Source organism: Anolis sagrei, chromosome Y (assembly GCF_037176765.1).
Source record: "Anolis sagrei isolate rAnoSag1 chromosome Y, rAnoSag1.mat, whole genome shotgun sequence".
NCBI lineage: Eukaryota > Metazoa > Chordata > Lepidosauria > Squamata > Dactyloidae > Anolis > Anolis sagrei.
Genome location: NC_090035.1, coordinates 15,724,126 through 15,743,674, shown reverse-complemented (window position 1 = coordinate 15,743,674; position 19,549 = coordinate 15,724,126). Strand labels below are relative to the sequence as shown.

The following is a 19,549-nucleotide window of genomic DNA, read 5'->3' as shown; positions in this document are numbered from 1 at the left end:
GCCGTCCGGCCAATGAGGTGAGGCTTGGGAGGCGAGAGCCCGCCTCCGGTGCTTCTCAGCGTCGCTCGAGACGGAAGGAACGGTTAGTCGGTCGTGAGGGAGGGAGGGAGGGCGCGGCCGTTGCCATGGGAACCTCGCCCTCGCCAGGCCGGAGGGGCCTCCTTTGTCACTCTCCCTTGTTGCGTGTCGTGTTCTTAGAATGGTCTGAACCGCAAAGATACACGCGGAAATGGCTACTACATTGAGAGAGGGGTTCACTAGTGCAGGTCTGGGCCAACTTGGGCCCTCCAGGTGTTTTGGACTTCAACTCCCACAATTCCTAACAGCCGGTAGGCTGTTAGGAATTGTGGGAGTTGAAGTCCAAAACACCTGGAGGGCCCAAGTTGGCCCAGGCCTGCACTTAGATTGATTTTCTCCATTTAAACCTCTCAGTCCCCATTCCTAACAACCACAGGACCTTTCTTTTTTCCCCCTCAGCCGCTTAAGCCCGATGAGCTCCCACTGTTAGCCCCAGCTTCTGCCAACCTAGCAGTTCAAAAACATGCAAATGTGAGTAAATCAATAGGTACCGCCCCAGCCGGAAGGTAAAAGGCATTCCACGCAGTCATGCCAGCCACATGATCTAGGAGGCGTCTACGGACAACACCGGCTCTTCGACTTCAATTACTGGAAACCTTCCCTACTAATTTTTTTTTTAAGAATACTATTTTTACCCAGTGGCGCAGTGGGTTAAACCGTTGAGCTGCTGAACTTGCTGACTGAAAGGTCGGCGGTTTGAATCAGGGGATTCTGCCAACCTAGCAGTTCAAAAACATGCAAATGTGAGTAAATCAATAAGTACTGCTCCAGCGGGAAGGTAAAAGGCATGCTACGTAGTCGTGCTGGCCACATGATCTAGGAGGTGTCTAGGGACAACACTGGCTCTTTGGCTTAGAAATTGAGATGAGCACCACTTCCCAGAGTCGGACACAACTAGCCTTAATGTCAGGGGAAACCTTTACCTTTACTCACATGAACATAAAATATGTTAGTTATTGTATATATTTTATGTTCATATGAGTAAAGGTAAACGTTTTCCCTGACATTAAGTCTAGTTGTGTATAAAATACATACAATAATAAATGACATAGTAACCTGTGTCATTTATTATTGTATATATTTTATGTTCATGGAGCCCCTGGTGTTGTAGTGGGTAAAACCAGGAGCTGTTGAGCTTGTTGACCGAAAGATCACAGATCTGATTTCAGGAAGCGGCGTGAGCTTCCGCTGTCAGCCTCAGCTTCTGCCAACCTAGCAGTTTGAAAACATGCAAATGTGAGTAGATCAATAGGTACCGCCCCAACAGGAAGGTAATGGCTTTTCATGCAGTCATGCTGGCTACATGACCTTGGAGGTGGCTACGGACAATGCCAGCTCTTCGGCTTAGAAATAAGGAGATAGGATAGCCATTTATAAATATGTGAGAGGAAGTCACAGGGAGGAGGGAGCAAGCTTGTTTTCTGCCACCCTGGAGACTAGGACACGGAACAATGGGTTCAAACTACAAGAAAGGAGATTCCATCTGAACATGAGGATGAACTTCCTGACTAAGAGCCGTTCAGCAATGGAACTCTCTGCCCCGGAGTGTGGTGGAGGCTCCTTCTTTGGAAGCTTTTAAGCAGAGGCTGGATGGCCATCTGTCAGGGGTGATTTGAATGCAATATTCTTGCTTCTTGGCAGGGGGTTGGACTGGATAGCCCATGAGGTCTCTTCCAACTCTATGATTCTATGATGTTACTATGTGGCAGCTAAAGTGGTGTCAAACTGCATTAATTCTACAATACTGCTTCACCCCAAAACTGGATTTAGATGTCTGTGAATGGGACCCAGCAGCCAGAAAAAGGAAGCCTTGAGGCTTTTCCTCATTCCTCCAGAACAGGCTGCACCGCTTCCTACTTTTCAGCAGCTGTTGAAAAATTTCAAAAGGCATGAAAGCAACCTCTTTTTATGCAGCTGTATATAACACTATGTTACAGGATCTTTGTTCCTGGGTTATAAATGTCATTTCCTAATTGGTTCTGTCATAAAAAAACATTTTTAATCGGGTCAGAAGCAACTTGAGAAACTGCAAGTCACTTCTGGTGTGAGAGAGTTGGCTGTCTGCAAAGAGGTAGCCAGGAGACACCCAGATGTATTACCATCCTGTGGGAGACTTCTTTCATGTCCCGCATGGGAATCTGGAGCTGACAGATGAGAGCTCACCCTGTCTTATGGATTCAAACTGCCAACTTTCCGGTCAGCAGTTCAGCTGGCAGAAGGGTTTAACCCATTGTGCCACACAATGAAAAAGTGTATTAAACTGCGAAACCTTTGTTATTGCAGGAGCGACATCCTGCAGCACATTTTGCTCTATTTTTTCAATGAATATCTTCAGAGTCTCAACCAATTCAACCTAGTTTGTAGCAGCCATAAAAACGAAGTTTCTGGAGTAGAATAACTACTTTCAAAATAAGTACCGCACAATTAAACAGGAAATAAAACTTTCAAACCAGGAACATAATTTTCCCCCAAATTTTGTTACATAGTGTAATAGGCAACCTTTTAGTCCAAAATGCTCAGGGCACGGTCTATACTCGTGTGTTGGCTGCAGTGTCTACGTGTGTCACATGAACATAGTGAGAAACCTCTGACACTATGTGAAAGAAGCAAGAAACCATATAAGTTTAAACACATAAATGAAAGGTTTTCATACGAGATACATTTTGTTATTCCAATCTATGTCTGTGTCCGTATCTCTTACAAACGGATGGTTTCACCTCCAGTCCCTCAATGGAGCTCCAAATGCAGCTCCTGAAGCTTTGATCCAGCACTAAGATGACTGTGTTACTCGAATCTAATGTGCACCCTAATTTTGGCAAGGTAATTTAGCAAACAAAGCTGAGCATTAGATTTGAGTAAATATGCTAATACACAATGGCATAATAAGATGGTGTTTATTGTGTCTAAATCGAGGCTTGCTTTCTGGATTTTCAAAAATATTTGCAAGCCACGGATGATGGAATCTGAGCATACAGAGAGCCACCTAATTCATTTTTAGATGACAATTCTGACAAGAATTAAACATCTTACAATTAAAATATACAAGAGTTCAAAAAAGTAAAAAAGCAAAAAACAAAGCTGCAGTTTCCTCCATTAATGAAATAAAAGTAGAATTAGTTGGCATGAGGCCAGCTTTTAAGAAGCCAATCACATTTTCTTCTCCCTGCCATAAGAGGAGCATGCACTCAGCTTAAATGCTTACTAGTAGTCCCTGTTCGCCAGACAGTTTGTGTTACTGTTGAAAAGCTTTTAAGCTTTAAAAATCATCGCCTGTTTGCTTCCCTGCTGTTTCTAGTTCTATTCTGTAATACAACAGAAAACAAAACTGATCTTTTCTTGGCAGGACAAGTGTTCAGATTCTTATGTGCCAATTGAATTGGTGTCCTATACCATTTTGTTATTACTTTCTGCTCTAGATCCCTATATTTTTCTATCTTTATTTTATTTAATCCATTTCTTATTCTATCTATTATCTTCCTGAGTTATAACATTTAAATTGACTATATGCAGAAAAGGTATGTGGTTTGTACAGGTATAGTTAAATTCAAGAAAAGTAATTTCCTGTGTCTTTTGTTTGCTGAATGATTCAATGTGACGGCTATGAGAACCTCATATACTGTAATATATACTACTAGCTGTGCCCTGCCACGCGTTGCTGTGGCCTATAGTAAAACTTATCAAAGTTGAGGTGGATATCTGGACTATTATGAAAGAGAGGTACCTACCTATTCCTTCCCCCTTTTCCTCCCCCTTTCTCTCCTTTCTTCCTTCTCTACCTCTTTCTTTCTTTCACTACTTGGTTTCATCCTTCTCTCTTTCCTTCATTCCCTCCCCCTTTCTTCCTTTGCCTTTCTTCCCTCCCTGTTTGCTTCCTTCTTTCACTTTTTATTTCCTTTTATTTTACTACCATCATAACAATAACAATAATGCAATGCATTGCCTCTGGGACCTGACACCTCTCCCATTCCTCCAGGGTCTCATAGGAACAATAGCATAATAATAATAATAATAATAATAATAATAATAATAGAAATAACAACCTTTACCCGCCACGTGTTGCTGTGGCCAATCTTCCCTCTTTCTCTCCTTCTTTCCCTCCTTCCTTTCTTCCTTCCCTCCCATCTTTCCTTCTCCTCTTCTTTCTCTATCTCTTTCCTTCCTTCCCCCTTTTTCTTTCTTTTCTGCTGTCTCTCTTTTCTTTCCTTCCATCTTTCCTTTTCTTTCCTTTTCTTCTTCCTTCTTTCTCTAACTTTCCTTCCTTCCCCCTTTTTCTTTACCTCCCTTTCTCTTTCTTCCTTTTTTCCTTCCTTCCTGTCTTTCCTAGATTTTGACAGGGCGGGAAGGGGCGGGGTGGGGTTTGGAGGGGGCGTGAAGTAAAAGGAGGTAAGATTGGGGTGGGGGAGTGATGGAGCATGGGGTTGCGTGTGTGTGTGCAGCGGCGGGGGGAGTGATGGAGCGTGGGGTTGCGTGTGTGTGTGCGGCGGCGGGGGGGAGTGATGGAGCGTGGGGTTGTGTGTGTGTGTGCGGCGGCGGGGGAGTGGGGTTGCGTGTGTGCGTGCGGCGACGGGGGGAGTGATGGAGCGTGGGGTTGCGTGTGTGTGTGCGGCGGCGGGGGGAGTGGGGTTGCGTGTGTGCGTGCGGCAGCGGGGGAAGTGATGGAGTGTGGGGTTCCGTGTGTGTGTGCGGTGGCGGGGGGAGTGGGGTTGCGTGTGTGTGTGCAGCGGCGGGGGGAGTGATGGAGTGTGGGGTTGTGTGTGTGTGTGCGGCAGGGGGTGTGTGTGTGTGCGGGAAGCGGCGCGGCGGGGCTTGGAGTGGGCATGGTTTCCGCAGAGGGAACGCTGGCCGGAAGGGCATGTGCGCGCACCAGGGAACTTGCGGCTGGGCGCCAATGCGCATGCTCAGTTGTTTTGCCGTTATGTGAGTGTGTTGTTGTGTTGTTTTTCATTTTGAGTAGATACGTTTGTACCTTGTGGGTTGTGTTATGGGCATGGGAATTTTGGTTAAGTTTCTTTGGGGTTTTTTTGAGTTTTGTTTTTTTGCCGTTTTGAGTATGTTGTTGTGTTATTTTTCATTTTGAGTAATATGTTTGTACCTTGTGGGTTGTGTTATGAGCATGGGAATTTTGGTTAAGTTTCGTTGTTGTTTTTTTAGAGTTTTATCCTTTTGCCATTTTGTGAGTGTGTTGTTGTGTTGTTTTTCATTTAGAGTAGATATGTTTGTGCCTTGTGGGTTGTGTTATGGGCATGGGAATTTTGGTTAAGTTTCGTTGGGGGATTTTTGAGTTTTGTTGTTTTGCCGTTTTGTGAGTGTGTTGTTGTGTTGTTTTTCATTTTGAGTAGATATTTTGTACCTTGTGGGTTGTGTTATGGGCATGGGAAATTTGGTTAAGTTTCGTTGGGGGATTTTTGAGTTTTGTTGTTTTGCCGTTTTGTGAGTGTGTTGTTGTGTTGTTTTTCATTTTGAGTAGATATGTTTGTACCTTGTGGGTTGTGTTATGGGCATGGGAATTTTGGTTAAGTTTCGTTGGGGGATTTTTGAGTTTTGTTTTTTTGCCATTTTGAGTGTGTTGTTGTGTTGTTTTTCATTTTGAATAGATATGTGTGTACCTTGTGGGTTGTGTTATGAGCATGGGAATTTTGGTTAAGTTTCGTTGGGGTTTTTTTGAGTTTTATTCTTTTGCCGTTTTGTGAGTGTGTTGTTGTGTTGTTTTTCATTTTGAGTAGATATGTTTGTACCTTGTGGGTTGTGTTATGGGCATGGGAATTTTGGTTAAGTTTCGTTGGGGGATTTTTGAGTTTTGTTGTTTTGCCGTTTTGTGAGTGTGTTGTTGTGTTGTTTTTCATTTTGCGTAGATATGTTTGTACCTTGTGGCTTGTGTTATGGGCATGGGAATTTTGGTTAAGTTTCGTTGGGGGATTTTTGAGTTTTGTTGTTTTGCCGTTTTGTGAGTGTGTTGTTGTGTTGTTTTTCATTTTGAGTAGATATGTTTGTACCTTGTGGGTTGTGTTATGGGTATGGGAATTTTGGTTAAGTTTTGTTGGGGGATTTTTGAGTTTTGTTGTTTTGTCGTTTTGTGAGTGTGTTGTTGTGTTGTTTTTCATTTTGAGTAGATATGTTTGTACCTTGTGGGTTGTGTTATGGGCATGGGAATTTTGGTTAAGTTTCGTTGGGGGATTTTTGAGTTTTGTTGTTTTGCCGTTTTGTGAGTGTGTTGTTGTGTTGTTTTTCATTTTGAGTAGATATGTTTGTACCTTGTGGGTTGTGTTATGGGCATGGGAATTTTGGTTAAGTTTCGTTGGGGGTTTTTTGAGTTTTGTTTCCTCGTTGGATGCCCCTAACAAATTTATATATATAGATGGCAGAATTTGAGTATTTTAAGTGGAGCTCACAAAAAAACCCAACAAAACATTTTTGTTCTTTGTGTTTCAACCTAGTTCTGTTTACGTGTATCCCATGCACTGCTTTAAACGGAGCTGTTTAATCAATGCTATTACCTATCTGTCTTATGTACCTAATGTTGCCCAGATATGCATCTTCTAATGCTATTTATTACAAATAACCATTATTAGCTTTATGATTTTATGAATTGTCCCATTAGAAAGTGTATAGCTGTACATAATGGGAGGTTTATAAAATTATATGGGTGATGAGTTGGAATTTCCATTAGCCCAAGTCCTGGTCAGGCTACAAATCCCATTAGCCCTAGATTTGGTCAGCTGGAACTCCAATGTGCCCCGATCTGTTTGGATTGGAACTGGCAATGATGTGGTTCTCCAGACGTGGCTAGACGCCAATTCTCATTATTCGCTATCATTCTCCCCTAACCTCATTAGTATTTTAAAGTTAGATCTTGAAATGTATGTATCTCCAAGTGTGGCCTCCATCCCAGGGTAGTATACACATGGATCTCTGGATGTGACAGGACTACAACTCCCATCATCTACCAGTGCCTCCCCGCCTCAAAAAGAAAGACCCACCGGTATTTTAAGTTGAATCATGATGGGTAGGTATGCCAAGTTGAGGCCAGATTCATCAAGCTGTGTAGTATCATATGTGGATCAATCATACATATACATAAACATAGATAAGTACATACATTCTGTGTGTGTGTGTGTGTGTGTGTATGTGGTAGATTCACCCTATGATTGAATCCAAATATTGATAAAGATAATTACTGCCACCTGTATAGGTTTTTTAGCTTGTTTTCCAAACACATTTCTTAGTGTGCTGGGACCAAAAATGGGCTTGTGGTGGTGGTGGACTAATCATCCTGGTTTTGGAACAAATTATCTTGAAAACTGCCCCTTACCCTTTTTTGCTTGTTTGCCTTGGATCTCTGGCAAATTGCAGAGCCATCCTATAGCAGTGAGACAAGGGCAAATCGATTAGGAAATGCTGCCCTCTTATGGATCATGTGAAGATTGTAATTGTCGAAGGCAATTACACAAGAACCTAAGATTGTAATTAATGTGCATAAAGATGTGTGGTCATGATTGAAACAAGGCATTATCCCTTTAATAGGTACTAAGTGGGAAAAGTAACATTGGTTTAATCTATCTGAAATGAAGCAGTCAGGTCTGCCATTTCTATAATATTCAAACTCTGGCAGTAGCCAAAAAACCCCAAGAAAATATGAAGAGATTATTAAAAGCATACATCATGTGTATCACCAATTTAATTTCCCACCAAAACCATCTATTATACCATACCACAATCCAGCATAATCTTATATTCTGTCATGTACATAAATACTTTACTGCAAGTGTCACACAGTGTTTATTGTGGCTTCCTTAATGTAGAATCCCACTAGAAATATGAATCCCCTTCCTGACAACAACTTATCCCTTCAAAATATATAAATAAAACCACAAAATTATTAATACACTGGAAATTCATAAGTAATTAAAATTGTCCATAGTAAAGGATCACACAAACATGCTTACATTTATACACATAAGTGCATGCATATTAACAGAAGAACACAAAGCATAGCAGAACACAACACACAATAATAGTATTTACCAACAAATATTGGTTGAATTGTGACTTCAATATTTAATGTTAACAGGCACATGTCATATGTTTACTTTAGCAAATAGATGATGAGATACAGTTAGCTCTCCACATTTGTAGATGTGACTTTTGTAGATTTGATTATAATGCTCTTTCTCTGAATCTCTAGATCCTGCAATACAATTCTGTGGTCAACGTCCAGCAGAAATTGACCACAGATTCATATTGGAGGATCTGAAAATCCCTAGAAAGATTTTCTCTCAGGTAAAAACATTAAATATGTCTTTCTTCTTGGTTTTTCATTTTCACAAGGGTCCCGTGTTCCAAGCAACAGCGAATGTGAAGGACTGACTTGCGTTTCAGTTACAAAAGGATAAAATTATTGTTCTTAACTCAGGCTGATCTAAAGTCAAGAATTTTAAATGTGTGCAAAACTAGGTAAACAATTTTAAATTTGGTCCAGAAATACCTATCGATAATGATTCAATGATAGGTACCTTTCTGTTCTGCAAACTAATAAAAAAACTCACATATCATAATGTAATGTCACTATCACTATCAACTGTGCTGCTTGCCTCTTTACATTATGTCTGCACAGTGTTGTAGTTTTTTAAAATTGATGGCCAGGTGCAGTATTTATAAAAGAGTGAATATGAATAAATTGTATTTTTTTTGGGTTGCTGAGAGTTCTCCGGGCTGTATGGCCATGTTCCAGAAGCATTATCTCCTAACGTTTCACCCCCAAATCTATGGCAGGCATCCTCAGAGGTTGGTGTGATCAGGGATTCCAGCCATGAAAGCCTTTGACAACACATTGTATATTTTTTTCATGCATTGCTACAGTCCTGTAGAACAAAATTCTGGTAGCCTTTGCTTTATTGATTAATACAGCATTGCAGGCATTTTCAGCAGTGCTTCCCAAACTGTCTGACATTGGAGGGACTTCAACTGTTTTTATTTATTTATTTATTCATTCATTCATTATTTTGCTCAATATGCCAGGGGCCAGTATAACATTTGTGACCATTTGCTACAGGTGTTTGTTTCTTTCCTGAAAGCTGGGCCCCCATTTTGAATAGCACCCATTTACAGTTATTTTCAACATAAAGCATACTGTACACACATGAGTATATTTCCAAATAAATCTCGATAGGACTGATGTCGTATGAATTGCATTGATTCCTCTCTGAATGCAGGATTTACTTTTGTATAAGACTGACTTACTAATATTCTTTCAGTCCTCAGCTTTTGATAAAAATTACAACCATCTGTACTATTTTTCATAAGTATGTATTTTATGCTAGGGACAACAGAGACTCTTATATTTGAAAAATGAAGTTTATGTCTGGAATTCATCGCAATGCGCTGGCATACTCCATGACCACATTGGGTGCTGGAATGATGAATAGTATCTTCAATTTCTATTATGTTAAACTTTTTCTAAACCGATACAAGATCTCAGAAACCGCGTTCCATCAAGCGCAGGTACATTGGGTTTGTTTCTCAGTAGATAAATGTTTTGAATTCAGAATTAAACACTGTGTTACAAAAGTTATGCTATAATGCTGGCTAAGACTGTACCTAGCCAATACGAATGGATCATGTTATAAGACATGATCATAACCAAAACGGCTTATTTCCATTACCCAATTTTAAAATACTTATAATTTTTAAGTTTCCTTTTCTTAATTGTAGTTACTTTTAGTTCCCTTTCATGTTCATAATTCTCTGATTTATTGCCAAACATGATGGCTCTAGCTATCATATAAATATGGTTGATAACAGATTTAAATGCTGTTTTTTTCCCTTTTTGACCATCTCTTATATTCTGTCCCAGTCCTTGTTTTAAGGATCTGTAAGTTCATGAGGTTTATTAGCCAGTCACTGGTATCCCTAAAACCTTTTTATTCAGACAGGTGTTTAAAGATTTAAGATCAATTCAGGGGATGTTGTGGTTTTTAACTTTGAATTTGTTTTAACTGTATTTTTTTTAGTACTGTTTATATTTAATCCTGTTTTAATGTTTGTATTTTTGTATATTTTAAATAGTTATGCTAATGCTTTTATGTTAAGCCACTTTGAGTCACCTTCAGGGGAGATAAAGCGGCATATAATAATAATAATAATAATAATAATAATAATAATAATAATAATAATAATCCCTACTTGGATCTGTGCACATCATTCGAAAATACATCACACAGTCCGAAACATTTTGACTTGTGATTTTGTGATACGAAATCCAGCATATATATCTCATTTGCTTTGTCATACTGTATTTTTGTGTCAGTAAAATAATAATAATAACAATAATAATAATAATAATAATAATAATGGCATCCGTTTTAGGAATATTGTGGAGAAATAAGAGGGAGACAGTTACTTACATGGCTTGAGTTTCTTGGATGAAGGATGCGATTTAAAAATGACATATTATGTCTACAGAAATTTCTTCTAAGTTTTCATTTCTTGCAACAAAGCATCATCTATTTCCCATTTCACACTTTTTCTGTTTTTTTCTACACTGTTGTTTTTAATGGATCAGTTATCAACCATTTAATTCATCAAATTGATAAAATATTTAACAAATTTGATATTTCCATTTCACATTGCATTTATTTCATATTGTGTTCATTTGCATAGTGTTCTTTGTAACTGAACAATGCAAATGGTTGTATTTTGTTTTCACCTAGGTTGTTTTTATGATCTGGAATGCCATTAATGATCCTCTCTTTGGGTATATTCAAGACAACTCCAGAGTACCATGCTGCTCTAGACGCCAGTTTTCCATTCTGTATGGTGCTCCCTTGTATGCTTTGGCCTTTCTGCTTCCTTGGTTTCCTTGGAAACAATATGGAGAAGATGACTGGCTTAGCGGGCTTCATCTTATTGTTGCCTTGTGCGCTTTTGACGGCCTGCTTACATTTGTTTTACTAGCACAATGTGCACTTTTTGCTGAAATTTCCACTCGACATGAAAGTAGGCTCCAGCTGATTAAGTATAACCAGGTGGCGAGCTTAGTTGGATCTACCAGTATCCTTTTCTGTGGTTTAATTACAGATAATATGGAGAACTTTGTCTCTTTCCAAGCCTTTACAGTTTTAGTAGGAGTTATCGCAACAGCTTGTATGTGCTACACTGGACTCTACAGCACAACTGAGTATGAACAAAAGGAGATTCTTGCAGAAGAGGTTGTTTCAGAGAGTGCTGAGGGTTCTCTGTCTTGGTCTTCTATAATTTCGTTGACCAGGCAGATCATGACCCAGAAAAACTTCTTGCTTTTTGTGACCATGAACTTCTTTCAAGTCTTCCACCTGGCCTTTTGCAACAATTTCATGATGATCTTTGCAGATAATCTCATCCCCAAAGAAGTTCTTGCATCTTCTGTCAGAAGTATCATGTACGGAGCAGGCTTTATTTGTCCTCAGGTAGGCAAAACAAACAACCACTCTTTTTTTTTATCTTGAAAGGAAAATGTATTACCATAAATCCTAGAAAATTCCTCCCATTGCTTGATGTTAGTAATTCTGCATTATTGTCTTCCTACTCTACAGTTATCATATGGTATAACAAATCTTTTGACATGATGGATTTGTACAAAGAAGCTTGAATTCTTTCCCATTTGCTCCTAGGACATATTTTAAAAAATCATATACATTTATACTATGAAATACTCTTGATGATTGAAGAATTTATTTTATATTTTTAAGGAGAAGGTTTGGAAACAATTAATGCTTAACTAAAATCGCTTTTCCACATGTATTAAATAATAAAACGGGAAAATACAGTCGTTCCACCATATTTGCAATTTTGTCTTTTGCTTTGGATGAAATATTTGCCTTTCACATTTTGAAATGAATTTATATCAGGCGAGTCTCTAGAAAATATATGCAATAAAACAGCTGAGAAGTTTCAGTTGTCTGCATTGTCAGCCATTATGTGCCTCTGACTTTGAGCGATATGTGTACTTGGTGCAGTTGCACATGAGTGTGTGTTTGCAGTGATAAGAATCCCGTGGTCATTCTAAAATGTCATTTTGGTGTGGAACAGTGTGTCACCATAGTAGGTTCAAGCATTTCTAGACAGTGCACTTGACTCACTGTCACTAGTCTTAACTGTTCAAACTTTTCCTGCCAAGTGCTAGGCACTGGCAGTGCTGAATCCAGCAGCACACCTCAACTGTGTCCTTGAGTCCCCTTCTGGTACTGACTGAGCCTGTATTTCCTTATGTTGGAACACAGAGCCAATCTCTATGTTACTGAGCAAAAACCAGTGTTCTCAAGTGACATTTTTGATCTTTGTTTCTAATTATTAAAATCCAGGTAAAGCAAGCCTAGCAATATTTAGCATCTCTTTAGCAGGATTACAGTATTATAGGTAAATATTTTCTCTTATCTTTCAGTGTCTTGTGCTCATCAGTCAAACTTTGTTGCGGAAATTTGGTTACTATAAGATTGTCCTATATTCCTTCTACTTGGAAGTGATGGCTGCAGCTGCCATGTTTTTTCTAGGTGTAGAACACTACTACCTTCTGGCTGCTTATCTTACAGGAAATATGTAAGTATTTCCCACATGTTAGACACCTTTTGGAAAGCTCCTTTAGGTTCAAAGGCTGCCTGAATTTGATGGAAGCGCAATGATGAATTGGGCTAGCTACTGTCAGTGGTTTACTGTGCCTTAGGATGGTGGAAGAAACAACACCACCAGGCAGAAAGGAAGATGGCTGTTTCTGTACCCAGTCTTGGCAATGTGAAATGTTTTTATATTGCTAACATACCTGGAAGATATTACTGAAGACCTCTGCTTCTTTAAAAGGGTATTAGACAAACTCATATACGAATGCTCTGTTTGCACTTTTTCATCTGAATAGCCTTACTTTTGACTATTCCTTTCATATCCTGTTTGTGCATTTCCTGGAAACTTCTGGTTGTTTATACTCATGGCAAACTCCGGGTTGGAGAGATCAGACCTATGGTCTACAGATTATTAGCCAGGCAATCTGGGGATAGATGGAAACTATAGGTAGAGCAGCTGAGAAGTTGTAGAAAACCTGATTAGATGGACTTCTGAACTACAAGGACTCTTGAATTTTTGCAGTAATTATTGGAACTATTAATCATAGTCTTTAGCATCACTGGGAAAGTTAGTATTAAATATTGTTTTATCTATTAACTGTTATTTTGGATATTAAGGAAATAAGGAACACAGATTCACCATGTAACTTAAGAGTAGCACAAGCTGCAATTGTCTTAAAATGAAAGGCACTGGGATTCCATAATTGTCACATTTCAGGTATATTGGATTTTTATCTGTTTGGTTCTGGAATGTTTGTTTTGGCCACTAATTGAGTCCTGATATTTATTTCCAGCGCTGTGTATTTATTAATGTTTTTGTTTCTAAATGCTTCATATACACATTTTGTTTCTTCAGAAACAAAACCTGCTTTCCTATTTATTTAGGGTAATTGTTCAAGCTGCCTTCAGTTTGTTTAATCTGCCTTTGGCTGATATTGTGGATGAAGATTTAAAGAAATATAAAAGAAGGTAGTATTTTATACTTATATACACATTTATCATAGCTAATAATGCTAAATTATTTTGCACATACTACTGGCAGATTGGAGCCCCTGGTGGTGCAGCAGGTTAAATTGCTGAGCTGCTGAACTTGCTGACCGAAAGGTCAGCGGTTCGAATCTGCAGAGGGGTGAGCTCCCACTGTTAGCCCCAGCTTCTGCCAACCTAGCAGTTTGAAAACATTCAAATGTGAGTAGATCAATAGGTGTACTACTCCAACAGGAAGGTAACGGTGCTCCATCCAGTCAGGCTGGCCATATGGCCTTGAAGGTATCTACGGACAACGCCAGCTCTTTGGCTTAGAAATGTAGATGAATACCATACCCCAGACTCTGACACAACTAAACTTAATGTCAAGCGAAACCTTTACCTTTACTGGCAGATCAGCAAAGCATTCAGCTCCTTGCAATCTATTACTGGTAATTTTTTCTGTATCAACCCTTTTACACATTTTTTTCCTTTCCTTTTCTTACATTTGAAACTAGATGGTGATTCTGCTTGAATACTTTATTCAGCCGACAAAGGTTTTAGTCTAAAAGAATATTAAACATGTTAAGAAGTTTCTGGGAGCTGAGAAGGTTCCCTTTTCATTATTCATAAGAAAAATATCCTCTGTATTAGGATTTGAAGAATCAGAATCCAAGCTTGGTCATGGTTACATTCATAGTGAAAATAAATTGATCAATCTAGAATCTAACTGGCCAATGCATTCTTGTTCAGTCATTACCACTATATTGTGAAATGAGATCTTATACTTTATTCACATTGATAATGGCTTGTAACACAAAACCATCTGCTGACTTTTCAGATCACCACTTTCTTCTATGGTCTTTGGAACAAATGCCCTGTTTACAAAACCAGCTCAGTCTTTAGCCCCTATGCTTGTGGTTACAATACTAAATCAGTTTGGGTACGCACAACTGAATAACAAAGCCATCCAGCCTGACCCACAGTAAGTGTCAGAAAGATATTAAATGTTAATGCTATCAAGTGTTTTATACACACGTATGCATAGATACATTAGTCGGGAATTTGTTTTAGTATATTGCAGATTTCATCATCACCTCCAGAGTACTAGGACTCCAAAGGCAGATTTGCATAAAATTTATTGCTTTCCCCATACAGTCAGACCAGTCTCTCCTTTAGTATATTGAACAAATAACCAAAATACAAATTGGACTGTGCACAGACCACAACTGTAGTGAATCCTGTGTTTGGAGCAAAAAAAAAAATGTCTATGCCTGATTCACAGCTCCATTTTCCCACACAATTACTTGTTTGTTGTTAACTGAGAAATAGACATGAATGGACATGCAGAGAAGTAAAGTTCTTGTGTTGAGCTGTCACTAAATATTGTTTTCTAAACTGCAACTATTTCAGAATGCTACACCTCCAGAGAGTTCCCTAGTTTGTATGGAATCTTATTAAAATGAATGAGGCACATATTTTGCAGGACATCTTTGTGAAATACAAGGGTAGCAAAGCAAGAAAAATGTTTTATAGAAATAGTATACATGGCTTTGACAGCACCACTTGTTCAGAATTGCATGTGCCATTGTTTGTTTGAATTCAATTGACATATAGTTCTTTCATTCTATTTACTAGTCCAGCAAAATAAAGTTAATATAATTTTATTATCTTCTGTAGGACAACAGAATTTTTCTATATATGTACTGTAATTATTTGGGTTTTGTAATGAGTCCTCTGAATACTGAACTTGAAAAATTTGGACTTTCCCCCCCAGTTTGTTTTTAGGTCTCCATGATGCCATGTTCTACATGATTTGCCTGATTCCTCTCTGCATTGCAGTCATACAAATTTTGACATGGACACCCTTTTCTATCCAGAATAGCCACCTAATGCACTAAGTTGTAAACATGGCCTTCAAAGGACCAGACAGTGAATTTCAAACAATAGCCAATGACAGCTGTGAACTCGAACACTGGACCCTTTTGTATCTTTGGACAAATAGATCAGATGCAACCTGAGCCATTTATTGGTTAATTGTTAGCCCTGGAAATGCATTCATTAAGTACCTGAGTACCTTGACATGAAGTAAGTATCTCTTTCGAGCTGAGTGACTTGAAGAAGTTAGGGATCTCCAAAAGACTTGAGGAGGACATTTAAAATACTGCTATATTAAAATTAGTGGTAAACTGGAATTCCGTGTACCACCTCGACATCCTCAAATTGGATTCCTTTTAGAGTGTGTAAAGACCTACAATAACCTCAAAAGGGTTCATTTGAATATTCTAAAAATATGGAATATTACTTCCACATGTGCAAATTAGATGTCATTTCCCCCGCCCCCAAGAAATATAGAAAGATTTATTGCATTTATCTCTTCCTAATATCCAGTATGCAACACTCAATATGATTTTCTTAAATAAGATACTTTAACTCTGCAGGGAAGAATTAATGGCTGTAACCATTGAAAGCAGATGAGTAGAAGTTATAGGGACTATTTAGTAAACAAACAAGAATAAAAGGGAAACGTAATTGAAGGGGAATGAAGGTAGATGCTCTGTAGAGAGCACAGACATCAATATATGTATTTAGCAAAGCCAGTAGGGGTTTTATTAGAAACACTGCCATTTGTCACTTTGTAAAGGATGAAGTGGTAGGAAACAGAAGTAGGTTAGTAAGTAGGAAATCTAGGTGGAGGGCAGGCATGTTATTGCCTGAAAGAAAGCAGATGCTTCTACCAAGCTTGAATCTTTTGATAGATACTTCATAATTAAAGAAAAGGGGGTTGAGTACTTCCAAAACATGTTACAATAATTTTGGAAATCCAACTTTTTGGAATTTTGGACTGTAAAACTAGAATAGTAGTAGTAGTAGTAGTGTGACTTCAAGGCAACTCCATGACTTCCACAGCATTTCCTTAGATAAGGAATACTCAGATGTATTTTATAATGTACACACACACAAACATGCACATTTAGTGATTGGAAGATTTTTTTACTTTTTGGATAGCTTATCAATGCAAATAGGGATATGATGTACCATTCTAGTGCTTTGACAGTCCGTTTGGCTTGCCTGTCAAGTTTTATTTATATTATTTCAAATAGCTGAGAACTGTACTTTGAATTTGACTGTTAAAGACATTTGCAATTTTCATCTTCCAGGTGGAATTCACACCTAATGACAAGGTAATACCACTTGATATGTCACAAAGCCTAAATTATAATTGAATATATCCTACAATTCTTATCTTAGCCTAGTACATTATATATATATAATCATTTTACTCTCTGTATAGTAGACTATTTAGCTGAAGTTTAAGTCATTTTCTTCTTCAACACGGGAAGAAGAAAATGACTTCTTAGAAAACTTGTTCATGATAAGATTTGGATTTTCTTTCCCAGAATCATTGCATACAAGCTAATCTACCTCTTTTGTTAAACAGCTTAACTCCAATGGAACTGTGTTGTTGAAGGCTTTCATGGCCAGAATCACTGGGTTGCTGTGAGTTTTCCGGGCTGTATGGCCATGTTCCGGAAATATTCTCTCATGACGTTTCGCTGTGACCTCACAACCTCTGAGGATGCCTGCCATAGATGTGGGTGAAACGTCAGGAGCAAATGCTTCTGGAATATGGCCATACAGCCCAGAAAACTCACAGCAATCCAATAGGATTGCTTTCACATTCTTCAAGAAGTAAACATACCATTAAATCCTATAAGAACAACACTTTATTACAGTCCATAGACTCAACAAGTTCACATTAATAAAATGCTAGACAAAAAGCAATTATCGCAGGTCAAATCATACTGGCAGAACTTATTTCAGACAGTTTTCCCTAGTAAAGAAGTTTGCTGTTCTCTAATCTTGACCAACAAAAACTTGGAAAGGGATTCCAGCCTATTTTTTAATGCAGTAATATGCCAAATTTTTCTGTGTTTTTATTTATTTATACTAATGTTTCTGGTGGCTTTTATTTATATATTAGAACAATCATCATTTGAAATTTGTATTAATGGCATACATTAAGGGATGCATTTTCAAGTTCTGGTTTTATTTTGTCCTGCACATTTGTGGCAATTATTGTGGTGTTCTATTTTGCACAGCTATCCAGCAGCCTGTCCTGCACATGCCCCATTAAAATGAGGAGTTGTTCAAGTTTACTTCTATGTTGTTTTTTTTAAATAGTTGTAACTTCTAAATTATGGAAATCAATTTGGGATTTTGTTCCATTGAGAATGTTTACTTGAAGATGGGAGTGGAGATTATATTATGCCTAAGTCTATGCAAAATATTTCTGTATAAGTGATTCTGAATTGTTAATAAAAATGAGTAACCTGTTCTAACCTCTTGTAATATTCCTATTTTCCTTCATAGTTTTCAGTGTTCAAAATTAGAAACAAACAAGTTTCATTTGTGAATGTTTCAAGTGCTTTCCAGTATATTCTGTATGGGGAAAATCACTGGTTTTGTAGCAAACAAATCGTCGTATTACTAGTTGGTGATTAGAATGAGCGCTGTATTATGTGGGAAAGCAGTAACTGAATTTACTGTGGAGGTGTGCAGCATTGTGATAATGGAGTGCCACTTAACATATGTCCTTCTCACAAGTGAGTAATCGCTCCCACATCTTTAGAAGCATTTTGATTGCCTTTGAGCCAGCGCTTTCTAAATCTTACTCTTAAGTCACTCTGATATCTATATGTGAAGTGGTAACACAAGGATGTGGGACTTCTCTGATCATGTATAAGAGCCCTATCCTGTCTAAAAAGTGACCCAGAAGTGGAGAAAGTAGATAGAATTTATTTGCTCCTGTTTTATAGCACAAAAACTGAAGTGAGGTCTACCAAGGAACTTAGGCCCCTTTCACACAGCTGAATAAAATCCCTCATTTTCTGCTTTGAACTGGAAGATATGGCAGTGTGGACTCAGATAACCCAGTTCAAAGCAGATGTTGTGGGATTGTCTGCCTTGATATTCTGGGTTATATGGCTGTGTGGAAACAAAATCCTGCTCAAAATAAAATACTTTACACATATAAGTAGTGTCTTACACTTCCAAATGCTTTTTAAAGAAAATAGTATTTTAATAAAATAATTTATTCCACTGTTAAACTCTTGTTATCGTTATAGTTCAGTCCATGCTGTTAGCTGACTTGGGTTCCGTGCTGGAATAATTATGGGATATACAATAAATAGTCTGCCATATGGATTTTCAGGACTTGAAAAAGGGATTAAGACATATTCATGAAAGAGGAAGAGATGTCTGTTGATGGTATTTCTCATAGGTAGACAAAACTCCTGTGTTCAAAGGCAGTCTCTCTCCGAGTATCACTTGGTCACATAGCAGCCACAGTGGCACAATGGGTTAAACCCTTGTGCTGGCTGAAGTGCTGACCTGAAGGTTGGTGGATCAAATCCATGAGATGAGGTGAGCTTTCATCTGTCAGCTCTAGCTTCCCAAGCGAGGATGAGAGAAGCCTCCCACAGGGATATCCTGCCTTGATATTCTGGGATATAGGGATGTGTGGAAGGGCCCCAAAAAACCACCCTGAGTCCTCTCGGGGAGATAGGGTGGGTTATAAAGAAAGTATTAATATACTAGTTGTCCCCTGCCACGCAGTGCTGTGGCCCAGTCTGTGTATTTGTGTTTTGTGTGTGTATATATTTGTGTATATGTGTGTTTGCGTATATATATGTAGTTTTGCACATGCATTGTATTGTAATTTTTGTTTTTTGGCAAAACACAGCTGTGTTTTGCTGTGTATTTATGAGTGATGGTCACTCGTTGGCCTGATAGGTGTATTGTGTCCAAATTTGGTGTAAATTCGTCCAGTGGTTTCTGAGTTATGTTAATCCCACAAATGAACATTACATTTTTATTAATGTAGACTAGCCATCCCCTACCACGAGTTGCTGTGC

At 38.5% G+C, this 19,549-nt stretch overlaps 1 protein-coding gene across 3 annotated transcripts; it reads left to right on the top strand.

Annotated features, from left to right (window-relative positions):
• The first annotated feature begins 17 nt into the window (after positions 1-17).
• Positions 18-17,974, top strand: LOC137095354 (transmembrane protein 180-like). 3 transcript variants are annotated; one of them, XM_067461929.1, is made up of 8 exons: positions 18-82; positions 8,261-8,355; positions 9,396-9,576; positions 10,785-11,519; positions 12,494-12,648; positions 13,551-13,634; positions 14,473-14,616; positions 15,409-17,974. In XM_067461929.1, the coding sequence occupies exons 3-8, from the start codon at positions 9,424-9,426 to the stop codon at positions 15,530-15,532; spliced, it is 1,395 nt and encodes a 464-aa protein (XP_067318030.1). In that variant the 5' UTR covers positions 18-82; positions 8,261-8,355; positions 9,396-9,423; the 3' UTR covers positions 15,533-17,974. The 3 variants fall into 3 exon arrangements, with proteins under 3 accessions (XP_067318030.1, XP_067318031.1, XP_067318032.1); XM_067461931.1 differs by lacking the exon at positions 8,261-8,355 and adding an exon at positions 8,404-8,529 and having other exon boundaries at positions 36-82; XM_067461930.1 differs by lacking the exon at positions 8,261-8,355 and having other exon boundaries at positions 34-82.
• The last annotated feature ends 1,575 nt before the right edge of the window (positions 17,975-19,549 follow it).